The 16,249-nt window shown below is 49.3% G+C and overlaps 2 protein-coding genes across 10 annotated transcripts in view; one reads left to right on the plus strand and one right to left on the minus strand.

Moving 5' to 3' along the window:
* Positions 1 to 2,479, plus strand: part of gnptab (N-acetylglucosamine-1-phosphate transferase subunits alpha and beta) — a 20,767-nt gene extending 18,288 nt beyond the window's left edge. For both annotated transcript variants that reach the window (XM_035401300.1, XM_035401302.1), the window contains 3 exons: positions 361 to 528; positions 1,206 to 1,296; positions 2,090 to 2,479. In XM_035401300.1, the coding sequence (XP_035257191.1) occupies positions 361 to 528; positions 1,206 to 1,296; positions 2,090 to 2,161 (331 nt within the window). In that variant the 3' untranslated portion in view covers positions 2,162 to 2,479. The remainder of the gene's footprint in view (positions 1 to 360; positions 529 to 1,205; positions 1,297 to 2,089) is intronic.
* Positions 2,480 to 5,654: 3,175 nt separating this feature from the next.
* The window catches only part of LOC118218690 (myosin-binding protein C, slow-type-like), a 34,700-nt gene continuing 24,105 nt past the window's right edge, over positions 5,655 to 16,249 (minus strand). For 6 of the 8 annotated variants that reach the window (XM_035401298.1, XM_035401297.1, XM_035401295.1 and 3 more), the window contains 16 exons: positions 15,682 to 15,848; positions 15,373 to 15,538; positions 15,148 to 15,254; positions 14,657 to 14,793; positions 13,817 to 13,976; positions 13,225 to 13,329; positions 12,736 to 12,924; positions 12,508 to 12,642; positions 12,052 to 12,219; positions 11,803 to 11,891; positions 11,398 to 11,593; positions 11,155 to 11,294; positions 10,504 to 10,663; positions 10,242 to 10,378; positions 9,536 to 9,722; positions 5,655 to 6,655 (listed from right to left, as the gene is read on the minus strand). In XM_035401298.1, the coding sequence (XP_035257189.1) occupies positions 6,555 to 6,655; positions 9,536 to 9,722; positions 10,242 to 10,378; positions 10,504 to 10,663; positions 11,155 to 11,294; positions 11,398 to 11,593; positions 11,803 to 11,891; positions 12,052 to 12,219; positions 12,508 to 12,642; positions 12,736 to 12,924; positions 13,225 to 13,329; positions 13,817 to 13,976; positions 14,657 to 14,793; positions 15,148 to 15,254; positions 15,373 to 15,538; positions 15,682 to 15,848 (2,344 nt within the window). In that variant the 3' untranslated portion in view covers positions 5,655 to 6,554. Of the gene's footprint in view, positions 6,656 to 7,927; positions 7,961 to 9,535; positions 9,723 to 10,241; positions 10,379 to 10,503; positions 10,664 to 11,154; positions 11,295 to 11,397; positions 11,594 to 11,802; positions 11,892 to 12,051; positions 12,220 to 12,507; positions 12,643 to 12,735; positions 12,925 to 13,224; positions 13,330 to 13,816; positions 13,977 to 14,656; positions 14,794 to 15,147; positions 15,255 to 15,372; positions 15,539 to 15,681; positions 15,849 to 16,249 lie in introns of all 8 variants that reach the window. The other 2 variants (XM_035401296.1, XM_035401299.1) reach the window with 2 other exon arrangements.

A 16,249-nucleotide genomic window follows, 5' to 3' on the forward strand; every position in this document is an offset into this window, starting at 1 on the left:
TGGTTCCCTTTTTCTACGGTCATTATATTCATGTATTTACGGTAATGCGCTCCCTGTTCATGGGCCTGCACAGGTCTACGGAGGTCTGGTGGTTGAACTTAGGTTTCAGCGGTCACTGAGTGAAATTGTTCTCGCGTAGTGCAAACGAGTAAAGGTATTAAAGCCTGCAGAGTTGTGGTTATTGAGTTAACGGTGTCTGTCTCCCACTACTGTGTGTGTGTGTGTGTGTGTGTGTGTGTGTGTGTGCATGGCCTTGAGTTTGACGTCTCGTGCCCCGACGCGACCTTCCGCTCGACCAGCGCTTCCTCTTCCTCCCCGTTGACCGTGTACCGCGCGGTTCGACCGCGTCTCTCTCCGCAGGAAGTTCATCTGCCTGAACGACAACATCGACCACGGCCACAAGGACGCGGCCACGGTCAAGGCGGTGCTGCGCGACTTCTACGAGTCCATGTTCCCCGTGCCCTCGCAGTTCGAGCTGCCCCGGGAGTACCGCAACCGCTTCCTCCACATGGGCGAACTGCAGGAGTGGTACGGCCCCCTGGGCGCCGGGGGGGATTCTGGGTAAAAGGGGGGATTGTGGGTAAAGGTAAAGGTAAAGTACGGCTCTGTGCCGGGGGGGATTGTGGGTAAAAGGGGGGATTGTGGGTAAAAGGTAAAGGTAAAGTACGGCTCTGTGCCGGGGGGGATTGTGGGTAAAAGGGGGGATTGTGGGTAAAGGTAAAGGTGAAGTACGGCTCTGTGCCGGGGGGGATTGTGGGTAAAGGGGGGATTGTGGGTAAAGGTAAGGGGGGGGGGCACATCTGCCCTTTGTCTGCGTGCACTTATAAGCGTTGGCTTTAAATGACGAACCGCTTTTGAATATATATATGTGCGGACGGACTGCATGATGCCGTGCGTACAAACGCGTGTGTGTCCGCAACGCGGTTTTAAAATGGCCGTGCGGGTGGACTTCGGGCGTGTGAGTGTCACTGATTTCGATCCTCTTTGTATTTTGTTGTCTGTGTGCATGTGTTGTGTGTTTGTGTGTATGTGTGTTTGTGTGTGCGTGTGTGTGTGTGTTCACATGTTGTGTGTGTGTATGTTCGTGTGTGTGTGTGTGTGTGTATTCACATGTTGTGTGTGTGTATGTTCGTGTGTGCGTGTGTTCACATGTTGTGTGTGTGTATGTTCCTGTGTTCGTGTGTGTGTGTGTGTGTGTGTTACAGGCGTGCTTACAGGGACAAGCTCAAGTTCTGGACCCACTGTGTGCTGGTGACCCTGGTGGCCTTCACCATCGTCTCCTTCTTTGCCGAGCAGGTGCGTCTGTCCGTGTCACAGCCCAGGTAAAGCAGGAAGTCTACAAGTCAGTTCACGCATCTCTGTGGGAAAAACAGGGGCTTATATCTATGGTAAAACCCGATTTACGTCTATGGTGTTATTGAGACGTGAGAGTGAGACTCTCAGTTGGGAGGAAGCCACTTTCCCGCCGTAGGACACGCCTGTAACACGAGTCGCCGTCGCCCGTGGAGACCCGGCGCTAACGTTGCCGTGCCGCTCAGCGTGGAGTCGGTCTAAGGTTTCCGGAGAGCCACCTTAGCAGAAGGTCAAGGGCCTGAGCGACCTTCTGTCGGGGTCAGGCTAGCTGCCGTGCTGGGGAGGAGGAGTCTGGAGCTCTCCTGGCCTTTGAGAGCGAGTGGGGGCGTGGCTTTGTGTGACAAGCCCCTCCCCCTTCTGCTGAATGATTGATTGGCGCCTTTATGAGCCGGCAGGCGCTCCACAGATAAGCTTTCGTCAAGGCGTACTCTCCCGGCTGCGCGAATGCTAGGTCGGAGGCTATAATAGTTCACCTCGCATTTCCAGTTAACGGTAAACGGTTTCAGCGTGTGTGTGTCTCCGCAGAACTGAGATTTTGAAAAGGGCCCAGTCATGCTTTAGTTTGCAAGTTTATTTTTGGATAATGTGGAGGAAAACAACCTCTTTAAAGTGCCAGGGTCGTGTTTCATGGGTGATTTTGATTTATTTGCGGGTGAAAGAACAGTCCTGTGTTTTTGGCCAATGGCACGCTGCTGTTCAGTCATGTGATGCCGCTGCTCCTCCCCTTTCTTCTCAGCTGATCATGCTGAAGCGGAGGCTGTTCCCGAGGAGGAGGGTCAGCAAGGAGGCCAACCCCCAGCGGGTCTGACGGACGGACCATCGCGCTCTCTCTCTCTCTCTCTCTCTCTCTCTCTCCTTCCGTCCTTCTCCCCCATTTCTCTCTCTCTTCCTCCTGTCGTCCTTCTCTCCTCCTCCCTGTCGTCCCTCTCTTCCCTAGCTGGTCCTCCCCGCTCCCTCCGGCTGTCGTCTCTCTCTTCAACCTGTCCTTCCTTCCCTTCCTCCTCTCCTCGTCTCTCCCTCTCTCTCTCTTGCGGAGAGGAAGACGAGGGCAAAGGAAAAAAAGGAGGAAGACTGAAAGATCTGAAAGGAACTTCGGCAGGTGTTTGGGGGGGGGGGGGGGGGAGGAGAGGCCAAAATAGTGCTGGACGAATCCAGAGGACTTTGAGCGCACAAGACGGGGTCTGAAGCTGGACCCCCCCCCCATCACACTGACCGCAGGGTCCGAGCCAATAATGTGCCAAGCCTCCGCTCTGGGACCAACGCAATCCCCTCGTGCTCCACTAGAGGGGGCTCTCCGTGTGTGTGTGTGTGTGTATGGTAAGGGTTTGGCAGAGTTGGGGAAGTGTGTTTGTGTGTGTGTGTGTTGGTATATGTGTGTGTGTATGTGTTTGTAGGTGTGTGTGTGTGTGTATGTCTGTGTGTGTATGTGTGTATGGTAAGGGTTTGGCAGAGTTGGGGAAGTGTGTGTGTGTGTGTGTATGTATGTATGTGAGGGTGTGTGTGTGTGAGTGTTTGTGTATGTATGTATGTGAGGGTGTGTGAAAGTCTGTGTGTGTGTGTGTATGTGTGTGTGTAGGTGTGTGTGTGAGTGTTTGTGTATGTATGTATGTATGTGAGGGTGTGTGTGTGAGTGTATGTGCATGTGTGTGTGTGTGTGTGTGTGTGTGTGTGTGTGTGTGTGTATGTATGTATGTGAGGGTGTGTGAAAGTCTGTGTGTGTGTGTGTGTGTGTGTGTGTATGTGTGTGTGTAGGTGTGTGTGTGTGTGTGTAGGTATGGCCCTTTGCTCGTTTAGCTTAGTTTTTGCATAAGTGCCTTTCCGTGAGTTCCAGCGCAGTTCTCCGGCTCGTGTCCGCCCTCCGTGTGTCGCGGGCGTCGTTCAGACGTGGCGTCCAATCAGCGTCGCTCACGTGACCTCACAGGAGCCGGGGTCTACCCTTCGATGGATGTGATCAGTTCAAACTGAAACCCTTTCTAAATTTTCGGTTTGCTTCTTTGGCCAACGGCCCCCCAGCTTTAAGTTGGTCCTGTCCTCTCATCAGTTGTACGGCTGAGCGGTTTGCAGCGTACCGGACTTCGACGTCAGGTCTTCAGAGCATGTCGTTTGAACTTTTAACTTTTTTTTTCTGGTTCTGTCAACGGTTCGTGAGAAATCATTCAAAGAATGCAAGAAAAGAAAAAAGAAAAAAAAAAAACAAATCTGAATGCCATAATTGATTGTGATTGTATGACATGAAAACCTTGATAAAATTTACGTGAAATGATTGTTTTTCTATCATCACTTGCCTCATACGGTTGAATGGGGGGGAAAAAAAACTGAAAAATACAGCATTTCTGCATATTTTGGTTTGGATGTTTTTGTTCCTCTGAGACAGTGCACATCTCTACTGGTCTATTCTCTCTCTCTTATTCTGACACCAAGTTTTTTTAATCTCCTTTTCCATTCAAATTTTTTGTTTGCCCTGTTCCAGGAGAGTTAGCGCCATACCAAAAGAGTCAGCCCTGTACTAGAAGAGTTAGCTCTGTTCTAGGAGAGATTGCACTGTACTAGATGAGTTAGCCCTGTACTAGAAGAGTTAACTCTGTTCTAGGAAAGTTTGCACTGTACTAGATGAGTTAGCCCTGTACCAGAAGTGTTAGCAGTGTACTAGAAGAGTTAATGCTGTACTAGAATTTAGCACTACTAGAAGAGTTAGCGCTATACTAGAAGAGTTAATGCTGTAGTAGAATTTAGCACTGTACTAGAAGAGTTAGCGCTATACTAGAAGAGTTAGCGCTGTACTAGAAGACTTCACACTGTACTAGAAGTTAGCACTGTACTATAAGATTTAACGCTGTACTAGAAATTAGCACTGTACTAGAGGAGTTAGCGCTATACTAGAGGAGTTAGCGCTATACTAGAGGAGTTAACCTTTGTAGCCCTGTACCTGCTGAGCCATACATGCTCTGGTCTACGAAGAGACACCGCTCAATAACAACAGCTGACCAAAATTTAGCGCTATGGGAAAGCAAGTTTGGGGAAAACTAGCCGCAATCTTGCTAGCAGCACGGCGGCTCTACAGTGTTGGGCTCCCTCTGAACGAGAGCAAAAGCATTCTAACAGATGGCCCGTGGTTCCTGTGGCCGTATAAAGCGCTTTAGCGGTTTCAGACCCGGCCGCCGGTCTCACAGAGAGGTCCGAAGCAGAAGCGGATCCCGGAATAGAAGCGGAATTTCGAGCGCAGAATGTTTGTCGCCGGCGACCCGCGCGGCTGCGGTTTTGACCCCGGCCCTTCCCCGCCCGTTGCCAAGGGGGAACGGTAGAAGGGGGACGGGGGACGACTGTCGCGATGGTATGAATGTTGCGGTCCCGGAGTCATGGCGAGCATGTTTTGGGCGCGTCCCAGGTGGGGATTTACTGTGCCCGCCCGATTCCGATATATATATTCGACACGATATATTTGACAAATAAGGAGCGGTCGGAGGTGCTATATTCGCGCTCCTCCGGTAATTTTAGCCGGCGGGCCTGTCGGCGACGCTAGCTTTGGCTGTCAGCGGGGTTTTAAAAAGAGGGGGGGCTGCTACTTCCCTGCAGGGTGCACTGGTGCTTTTTGGGGAAGGTCCACACATTCAGCCCCCTGTAAAGGAAGTCGTCGATATCAGCTGAAGCCGAGTTTGAATCAAACTGCCGAATTCAAATGGGAACATCTCCGTAAAGCCACCAGTGTGTTTTACCTTCAGACGCCACACGTAAACCGTTGCGTGTCGTTGAAAACCTACTGATGCTGAATCGGTAGAGGAAATAAGTCAGTGTGATAACGTAGGACAAACAGTGAATAATATCATTTAAGATGGCATCGAATTCCCTGGAAAGGTAAGGCGGAAAGCAGTTTGCGTCAGGAAGCACAAGGCAGGCGAGAACTAGAACACATCTGCCTCTTAGCTCTTGACTTGCGCCACTGTAAATGAAACCTATTATGAGTTTCATTAAGTTCAACAACTAGCTCAATTACCAGAAGTAGAAATGAATTAGTTACACAACAGAATATTGTAATAAGTCCCCTGACACTCTTCCTACATGCATTTTTGAGTTTGTCAAATGTCACAGTCAGTTAATTGTATTTATTGTATTGTATTTTTTTTTTATTATTTAGTTTTTGGTATAGACGCGCAACTCCTTTTGTAAGTACAGGTGCATTTTTTCGTAAGCCAAACGAGGCATCCATTCATTGGTGGCAAGCCAGCGTGGGCAACCTTGCACTGGTAATAGCAATTCACAACGAGAAAGGATTCTGTGTATTAATTCAATGTACACATATTTTATTGTTTTTAATTAAATTTATTTAGTATGAATTACACAGGAGTCTGTTAGGTGAAACACACGCTTCAATGTCTAAGCTGAGCTGGCATCTCAAACCAGAGTCCGTAACAGCTACCCCACGAAGAGAAACCTCACTGACAAGAATTTTAAAAACTGCAACACCCACCCACCCCTCCGCAACAACAGAATCTGGGAACAGGGAGACGGGGACATGGATAGACACTGGGAAAGCGAGTATACACAAGTCATGCAGCTGGAGAAAATATATTTTTTTGAAATTATTTTAAATTTTCCATTTGCATAAGTGCTCAAACCTCAGGACTATCTTGGCTACGCTATTTAGAACAGTGAGTTAAAATAAAATCGGGCACAATTGCAGCATACATCTCTTTCAGGTAAACGCATGTTTTAGGTCTGCACAAACTCACAGCACTGTTGTTTTTGACAGAGAAAGCTGGAGACTAACCGGAAGAAAGAAAAAAAAAATCACAATTCAAATGAGAACCAAAAAGGAAATCCTGAAAATATGGGTTCACAGCTTCATTTTCAATTTTGCCTTTTCGTGAAAAATCTTTCGAAAAACCTGAATAGGTCAAAAGAGGAAGCGTCTCCTATTATCATGTGTAACATTAAGCCCTACTACTAATAGCAAAGGTAACTGTCTGTTAACATGCTTCAGACATGAAATCCGCCCCTTTAAATCCCCACTTCAAAACACGTAGGCAGTGCAACAGCCAATGATGGAGGGATTCCACTGTGGTGACTATGGTTTCTAGCTGTCATAGCGTGTCATGCCTAAACCCCTCCCCCCCTTCTCCTCCCAGCCAATTTCCAAGCGAGAGAGGCGCTCGAGCTGTGACGATGTGTGAAGAAACCCTGGGGCGTGGCAGTGGTCAGCACGGTCACTTCCTCTCCGGCTCAGGGTTTCTGGATTCGTTCATGTACTTGTCAATCAGGTTCAGCGGCACTCCCCTCTTCATGAGATCACAGAAGGTGAAATTCCCTGGGGGAGAGAGGAGAAACGCGGTCAGGGAGGGGGGGGTTGCGCACGGTCAACCAGCGGTCCGAAAGAAGGAAAGCCATGGTCTGCAGTCTGTGAGAAGGAGCGCTCAGTCTGGTCAGAGGTGGGAAAGGAAACACGGTTGTAATGGGCCTACACTAGCACCTTCGAGAAACGAATGTGTCAGCAATTAAAAATTGAAAACATTAAAAACCTTTTTTTTCTGTTTTTTTTTTTTTTTGGAAAGTCAGTGTTCTAGAACTGCTGAACACTGCTGTCAGTTACCAGCAGTGACTGTTACATCACCATTAGAATGTTCAGTTAAGAACATATATTTTGGATCTCACACCTTAAAGGGCTAAAAAGCGTTACCCAGGCAACACTCAACGTCCAACCAGACTGCCCAGCCCTCATCTCTTTCTTAAAAAAAAGAAAAAAAAGAAAACACAGATTCTTGATTGTTAAAATATATACGTTATGGGAAACTAGTAGTCAATTTTCAGCGGAGGGAACATCTGTATGTCTGACAGAACTATACTATAATTGCTATACATCGATTTTAAAGAAGTGTAATATGAAGGAAATAAATGGGATTAAGTACAGGTCTATTACTGAGCTTTCAGTGATAAGACCTTCATTGGAGTGCAATGAGCACATTTTTTCCCATTATTTTAATATAAATTTGTATTGGATTTTGGTTCTGTCAGTGGAATGTGAGCAATGAGTTGAACAGACCTCGGCAGTTAAGCATCCGTGAAGGCAAACTAGTGCAGTCTGTGATCGTTTATTCGGGTCTGGCGGGAGTTACTCACCTTCTGTGCGACAAACGACGCACGCGAAACGGAAGGGATTTAGCGAGGAATAGCAAGAGCATTTTGGCACGGCAGACAGACAGACCAAAACGACACCCCCCCCCCCCCCCCCACTCACGTGGACAGAACACGCAGACGTCCACAGACCGCTCATACAAGACACACAGACGCCCGCGGACCGCACAAACATCCCCATGCAGATCCACTCTACATGTCACAGCCATCCACGACCACAAGTAAATTATAACCATAGGAGCTTACCCGGCAGAGCTTCTGGCCAGCGGAGAAATCGCTCCCCCCCCACCCCCCTTACAAAAAAAAGACACTTAACAGCCCCCCCCCCCCACCCCCCACCCCCTCCACAGGACCTGGGCTGCCTGCCTCCCCACACTACTGGAACAATGGCTGATTACACAGAATGGATGACATAAGCTTCATATGCCTAATCCATATGAAAGCTTACCTTGGATGAGAACACACATTCACTCCAGGGTGACTGAGGGGAGAGAAGAGAAGAGGGGTTAACAGATTTTACAGGAATGGGTAAGGCCTGTTTTTGGGAGGGGGGAGGGGGGCAAGGTCTGTTTTGGGGAGGGGGAGGGGGGGTAGACCACACTAACCAAGTGTTAAAGCCATATTCCAGGTAGAAATAAGCATTTTGAGGGATTTCGTGTTTTTTTAGTAACTATCATACCTGACATAATGGAGTTATTCATATTCCCGGGCACACATCAATGAGAGGGTACCGATTCCAAATCTTAGACGACAGAATATATTCATGCACCTAGAGAGACTAAGGGAGACTGGGATTGTGAGTGACATTAGGAAACAGAGCCATTTTGTGGCAGTGTGAGTGTCGAAAGATCAATGGTGGACTACGGGATTCAGAGTGCTGATGGCACTGTGGTGGATTGTGGGAGTTTGAGTATGTTTAGGGTTCTGTGGTGGACTGCGGGTACGTTAAAGAGACTGCAGTTGGCTAAGGGTGAGAGGAGGAGTGCAGCAGTTAGATTATACATATGTCACACGACTATGATGTCATTGCTAATGGCTTGCACGCACGTTCAGGATACATGAATGGTTAATGCTCAGTGTTCACGAAAAGGGGGTCAAATATGGAGCAGGTCAAAGTTCAACTAGACCCTTCTTAAAACATTCTTTTTTTTTAAAAACATGAAACACATCAGTGGTGTCAGGACATCAAAACAAAAGACAAAAATAGACTGCACATCACAGGAAACGGATAATAAGGGAACATAATTTAAGCACCCACAAAATAAACCTTGGGAAAGGTCTTGGTTAGACAGAGAAAATAGGGTGAGGCATCTGCTGTGAGAGGAGAGGCCGGTTCCTTGCTTTCGCTCTGTGAGCTGTAGGGCAGTACGCATCCATACTTATTTTAATCACAGCGTGTAAAGAATCACCATTTCTGTTGCGGCAGGATTATAGTTAAACCAAATTCATCCACGCAGAGAAGGCTGTACTGATCTGAACATGGAGTGGATGTGAGAGTTGTCCATCATCAGTTAATTTTTTTTGTGCCAGTATGCTGCAAATGTGATAGAAATTGTGCTTTATGAAGGTCTCACCTTCTTGTGTTTTGCTGATTCGATGCATTTAAAACAGACTGGCAACAGGGAGGAGTTTAGAGCGACTCTTCCTCGAGACAAAAGTCATCAGCAAGAATATACTCAGCAACCTCGGGTAATACCTCTTTAGCTTTGTGACGCTAGGCCCGCTAATCTCGAGTTTGTTTCACTAGACGTGAGAGCGCTTGGTGTTTAGACTCAGCTTGAAAGGTTTACTCGCTGAGGCACGTGGGGGATTGTGGGCCGGGCCGGGCCGGGCCCTGATAACGTCCAGCCACGCGGAAAACAAGGCCCCAAAAACTCACAGGGGGGTGCATCCCGTCGCGTAAGCCCAATGTCAGGAGACAGTATTTCAGAACGTGAAATATTTGACAGGGACCATCCCAGTTAAGCTGGACCGCGGCGGCCTTCGATGACGTTTCCCCACGGCTCCTCATATAGGTTAGCGCCCCCGGGGGCGGGCCGCCACACCCGACACTGACCTTTGACCTCCAGCTTGCACTCCACCTGCGCCTCGCCCAGGGTGTTGACGGCCTTGCAGGAGTACATGCCGCCGTCGAAGGGGCTGGGCTTGCGAATCTCCAGGCTGCACACGCCCTGGTTGCTGAACATGCGGTAGCGCGGGTCGTCCACGATGATCATCTTGTTCTTCATCCACTGCACCTTGGGCTGTGGCCAGGGGGGCGGGGGGGGGGGACAAAGGCGCAAAATGCTACACGGCGTGCCTCAAACGGGGAGCGTCCTCCTCGCGCGCTAAAGCCGTCGCCAGCGGACGCTCTTGCGCGAGAGGACGTCGCTGAGCCTGCTGCCGTTTCGGGCCTGGCTACAAACACTCCCAGGCCAGCAAGCGTGCATGCAAATCATCGCCAAAGCGCCTTAAATGCAAGTTAACTATCCGAACTTAAAACTATTATGCTAACTTAAAAAAAAAAAATAATAATGCTTAAAGCGTAAATGAAGCTTAAACTCTGTCAATCCATACAAATATTGTCCAAATCTTTTCCTTAAGAAAACAAAAAAAAAAAAAAGAAATAAAAACCATAATAAATACCACCAAAGTTAATTCTGTTTTTTGATTCCCTGCCTTGTAAAGCACGAGTCGGCACAGGTTTGAGTTGGAGAACTGCTCTACGCGTTCCCGAGCAGCCGGGTTTGTTTAGAGAAGCAGAGTGAGGTGGCGCGCAGTACCCGGGGGTTGGCGCGGACGCTGCAGTTGAGCGTGGTGTTGTACCCGGCGATGGCGAAGGTGTTGACCAGCGGCTGGGTGAACTGAGGCGCCTCGTTGAAGTCGTGATCCTTGAAGTCCGGAGCCTTCACGTTGAGGCCTGGAAAAGAGAAGGTGGAGTCCCTGAGTGATCCCCACCGGGAGCCAGGATTGGTCGGCCGACTGCCTGACCACGCCCCCCCCCCCCCCCCCCCCTTCTACCCGCCCGATAGGAGTAGGCCGTACCCTCCTTGGCGATGAACGCGCTGTCCTTGGTTGCCGTGGCGGTCTCGCTCAGGCCGCACATGTTCTCCGAGAACACGCGGAAGAAGTACTCGTTACCCACCACCAGGTCTGAGACGGTGATGCAGTTGCGGTGGTAGTGCTCCAGATACGTATACCAGTTCTGTTACACAGAGAGACATGCATTACTGCTGTTACACAGAGAGACATACATTACTGCTGTTACACAGAGAGACATGCATTACTGCTGTTACACAGAGAGACATGCATTACTGCTGTTACACAGAGAGACATACACCACTCCTGTTACACAGAGAGACATATGCCACTCCTGTTACACAGAGAGACATATGCCACTCCTGTTACACCAAAGACATACACCACTCCTGTTACACAGAGAGACATATGCCACTCCTGTTACACAGAGAGACATATGCCACTCCTGTTACACCAAAGACATACACCACTCCTGTTACACAGAGAGACATATGCCACTCCTGTTACACAGAGAGACTTCTATCACTCCTGTTACATAGAGAGACATACACCATTTCTGTTACACAGGGACATACACAAGTTCTGTTACACACAAACATATACCAACCCCGTGACAGAGAGAAAGATATACCACTGAGCAGACACACACAAACACACCATAGTCTTCTTGTCAGCCTTCTGGATGGTGTATCCTGTTATTGCAGCGTTGCCATTGTCCTTTGGGGGGGTCCATTCCAGAAATACATTCTCCCACCACACATCCGCAATCTTCACGGTGCTCGGGGGTCCGGGGAGGTCTGTGGCGGGGGCAAAGTCAGCCAGGCAAAGTATGTAAGCCTTTCCAATTTGCTCAGGTCTGCAGTATTGGCTATCTGACCGCCTTGTCGAAGATGGACTCACCCACGATCTGTATGTCCAAGATGGCGGTGTCCACAAAGTTCTCCACCTTCACAGTCATCTCATAATTCCCCGAGTGCTTCCTCTCCGCTTTGCGGATGAAGATGATGCTGTCGCAGTCCGTGTTGCGGATGTTCACCTGCGTGGGATCCACTTCCTTCCCCTCCTTCGTCCAGGTGACCTTGGGCCGTGGTTTCCCCTAGCAACCAACAATGAATTGCGAGAAGGCCTTTGGAGAACAGGCCGATGATTCCGACTCTCTCACAATATTAGTGCTTCGGTATGGAAAGTTAGCCCAGCCCCGCTCGAGTTACACCCAGGCAGGAAGAGGCAAACAAGACACAGGTGTCTATTTTTTCACAATAAGAGCCACCAAAATGTAAAACTTCACCTGCAACATTGCCTTACCTGGAAGGGTACGACTAGATTAACGACCTCTCCAACCTTGCGAGTGTAAGTCTGCTTCAGGTGCCTCGGCAGACGGATCTTAGGATTTTCTGCAGGGGTCGGAGGTAAAAAGTGAAAGGTTAACCGAATTCTCACGCTGTGTTTCAAGGGCCAGTGCATGTTTGCAAGCGTGTCACATGTCTCAGTAATGCCACGGGTGGCACCTTGGCGTTGACCTGTAAGTGTTTTTTGGGTGGGGCGGGAGCTCACCTACGACCTCTTTGACCAGGATAGCGGTTTGGAGAGTCCGGGGTTCGCTGGCTCCTGCTGCATTGACTGCCTTCACCCTCACTTTAATCTTGGTCTCGGGGGTCAACCCCTTGATTGTGTACCTGGTTTTGTCAATCAGCTCCTTGTTAGCCATGATCCAGTCCTCCGCTGTGGGTCAGATCACACCAAGGGTCATTACCCATAATTCAGTTTGTCCCACCCCTTGTGGCTGTTACCCTGGATCTCGTCTGTCCTACTCAAAGCAAAGATCTTCGCCAGATTTGTAAAAGCAATTAAAGCAAAATTCAACTGTTCCATCAGAAGTGTAGCGAATGAAAACCCAACACAATGATCGCTAATGCTCTATCGAGAAACATTCTGTCCTGTGTCATGTGGCTGCTGATTGGCCAATCGGATCAGTGCTGTCCTTGCGGCTGGGAATGGCGGCCTGCTTACTCCCTTCAAGGCAGTACTCCACGGTGTACCCGTCCAGCCCTGCGGCGCCAATGGTCTCCGGGGGCCGCCATTTAATCGTCACCGTGTCGTCCGTGACATCATCAACCACCAGCATGGTGGGCTCGCTGGTCACCGCTGCGGGGGCGAATGGGGGATGGGTGTATTTTAGGAGGCCCCCTGTGCAGAATCACTATGGAAACACTTTCAATGAGGGCAGTAGGTACTAACCCAGAGGCACGAACGACTTGGAGGGTTCGCTGGGGCGAGACGGGCCGATGGCGTTCACGGCGGACACTCGAACCTCGTAGGGAACCCCCTCGATCATCTTCTTGGGCACAAAGGTGGTCTCTACGCAAAGGTCAAAGTTCAGCCTCATCCACCTGGAGCTCTGCTTCTTCTTCCTCTCAATGAAGTACCCTGCAGTGAACACACACACACACAATTATATTATCCACAGTGTTGCATTTACTACATGCATAAACACAAACAAAATTTATAACGTCACAGCGACGTACATGAAAACATTTTTAAAGCATAATTTTTCTCTACACACACAACTAATTATATAACAATTTTATATCACAAGCAAACAGTACAGTGCATATACATTATAAACAAAGATCAATAACATACACAAACACACTCACCTACAATACACTCATACATTGAGGTAAATCACACAGGCTGCTGCAACACACACACACACACATTGCATACCTAAGATAGGTGATGCTCCATCATAGATGGGGGGTTCCCAGATCATTGAGCACCAGTCTCCTCCAATCTCAGTTATTATTGGGGGCTCAGGGGGGTCAGGAATGTCTGAAGGAGAAGAAAACATTTCTGTACCCACAACCTGATATCAGCACTGAGACTCCTTTACACTATACTGATATCAGCACTGAGACTCCTTTACACTCCTCTGATATCAGCTCTGAGACTCCTTTACATGGCTCTGATATCAGCACTGAGACTCCTTTACATGGCCCTGATATCGGCACTGAAACTCCTTTACACTATACTGATATCAGCACTAAGACTCCTTTACACTCCTCTGATATCAGCTCTGAGACTCCTTTACATGGCTCTGATATCAGCATTGAGACTCCTTTACACGGCCCTGATATCAGCACTGAAACTCCTTTACACTCCTCTGATATCAGCTCTGAGACTCCTTTACATGGCTCTGATATCAGCACTGAGACTCCTTTACATGGCCCTAATATCGGCACCGAAACTCCTTTACACTTCTCCGATATCAGCACCGAGACTCATGCCCATGACCCCTGGCATCGGCTCCGATTCATACCCACGACCTTGACTTTGATGGTGGCCTTGTCCTCTCCCGCCTCGTTCTGCAGCACGATGTTGTAGTTCCCCGTGTCCTCTCGCTCCGCCACGTCGATGGTGAGGCTGGTGCAGTCGGCGAACGTCTCTGCCCGAACCCGATTCCCGGTCTCCAGGATCACCTTTGAAACGAGGCCCCGCGTGCAGACAGTTAAGCAGCCTGGGGAACAGCGATCTCCTCCGCCGCGCTCTTCCCATTTACCGCCATCGTACTACGTACTAGTGGTTCTCAAACTTGGTCCGGGGAGACCCTGTGTATGCTGGCTTCTGTTACAACCCGATCTCTTGTTCAATTAAGGTTGTCGAACACATGCGTTTGGGTTCTTTCATAATTTTTTTTCTTTAAATATTATTATCAACAATGCAGGTTTGGAATCTTTAGCATTTGTTTTATCTTTGAATTCTTTGTTATCTACCGAATGGTTAGTTTCAGTGGCCAAGTGTGCACACTTTCACAAGTTAGGAGCCTACTGATTCACCTCAGTCTTTAATTTCATCGGCTAAAAATGTTTTACCTCTTTTTCTGTAGTTGTTTGCAAATGGCACAATAAGCACAATGTAGACATGGGACTTTTATTCTTCGTGGCATGCGCAGCTGTTTCTGACAAACTGTGGCTAAAGAGGGTAAATGATCCCTCTAAGCATGAAAAGCATCTAAATTAAGAAAACTTACCAATTGCTAAAATCCTGGGACTGCAGTTGTAGTTGGAACGAAAGCTAGCATACACAGGGGTCCCCCAGGATCAGGCTAAACTAGACTGAGCTACTCACCCCCTTTAGCCCCACACACAATCACTCTCACCCTCTCCCCCTTCGTCCACACCACCCTGGGTATGGGTTCTCCAGTGATGGGGACCTCCACGCGCAGCTTGTTTCCTGCCACGATGGTCACGGTGTTGTCGGGGAAGTTCAGGCTCTCGAGGTGCACCCTAGGGGGATCTGGAGGGGGGGGGGGGGGGGGGGGGGGGGGGAATCAAAATATCCATCTCTGTTAATCTCTTTTCCCAGTGAACATTTTTGTGGTGAGAATTTGGTGAAACATGTGAAAACTCGGCTACAAAAGTGAAGGTTTTCTAAGCCGACTAGGATGTAGCCAGGCTAAAAACCTGTGCTATATTGGGGTTAACCTAGTCTGTTTATGTGATAACGTCTCTCAGCCTAAATTTCCGCCCTTCTAGACATCTAGATTTTGTCTTTTGCTCATGGGGTTGTTTCTCTTCTGTGTTAGTAGCTACTGGATCGGTACTGTAGATCAGTACCATCACGTTCCGTGCTGCGGCGTCGGTGCCGTACCTATGATGTTGACTTTACAAGCGAGGCCATCAGTATACCCCTCCAGCACAAAAGTGTACTCCCCAGCATCGTGGATCGTGGCAGCTGCTATCTCTAGCCTGTGGTTCCTGTGGCAACAAAACACAGCGAGAGAAAGAGAGAAGGGATTTGGTCACGGGGAAAAGAGCGGCCGATTGGCCGAGGAACACCGACTGCGGCCTCCGATTGGCTGGGAGAGCAACCCACTTGGCCCTGTGCAAGATGTTCACGCGCTCGCTGGGCTGGAGCAGCTGACCGTTCTTGTACCAGTTGCCGGCGACGTTCCCCGGGGAGATCTCACAGTGCAGCTTGAGGGGCTGCCCCAGACGAACCGTCTGGTCAGTGAGGTCCTGAAAAATCTTCAGCGGCTTCACTGAGGAGGAGGAGGAGGAAGAGGAGGGGAGAGGGAGAGAAAGCGGAGAAGAGACAGAGAGGGAAGAGAGAGGTCAACCCAGAACGGCTCTGCGAAGGCACGTGGATCTGGACCAGCGTAGACGGCGGGTGGAAGGAACTTACGGTCCACCTTAATTTTGGCCTCGCTGGTGCCCCCGGAGGCCATGATGGAGTAGGTTCCCTTGTCCTCCAACGAGGCGTCCTCGATGATCAGGAAGTGCTTGGTCCCGTCACACTTCACGCGGTACCGTGACCGCACCCCGGTTGGAACTTCCACACCATTCTTAAGCCTAAAGGAAGAAACAAAGCCCACTCGCTCAGAACCACACACAGAAACACAGCAACCACACCCTCAGAACCACACACAGAAACACAGCAACCACACCCTCAGAACCACACGCAGAAACACAGCAACCACACCCTCAGAACCACGCAGACAAGAACACAGCAACCACACCCTCAGAACCACACACAGAAACACAGCAACCACACCCTCAGAACCACACAGACAAGAACACAGCAACCACACCCTCAGAACCACACAGACAAGAACACAGCAACCACACCCTCAGAACCACACAGACAAGAACACAGCAACCACACCCTCAGAACCACACAGACAAGAACACAGCAACCACACCCTCAGAACCACACACAGAAACACAGCAACCACACCCTCAGAACCACACGC

The sequence above is a fragment of the Anguilla anguilla genome, chromosome 19 (assembly GCF_013347855.1).
Source record: "Anguilla anguilla isolate fAngAng1 chromosome 19, fAngAng1.pri, whole genome shotgun sequence".
NCBI classification, from domain to species: domain Eukaryota; kingdom Metazoa; phylum Chordata; class Actinopteri; order Anguilliformes; family Anguillidae; genus Anguilla; species Anguilla anguilla.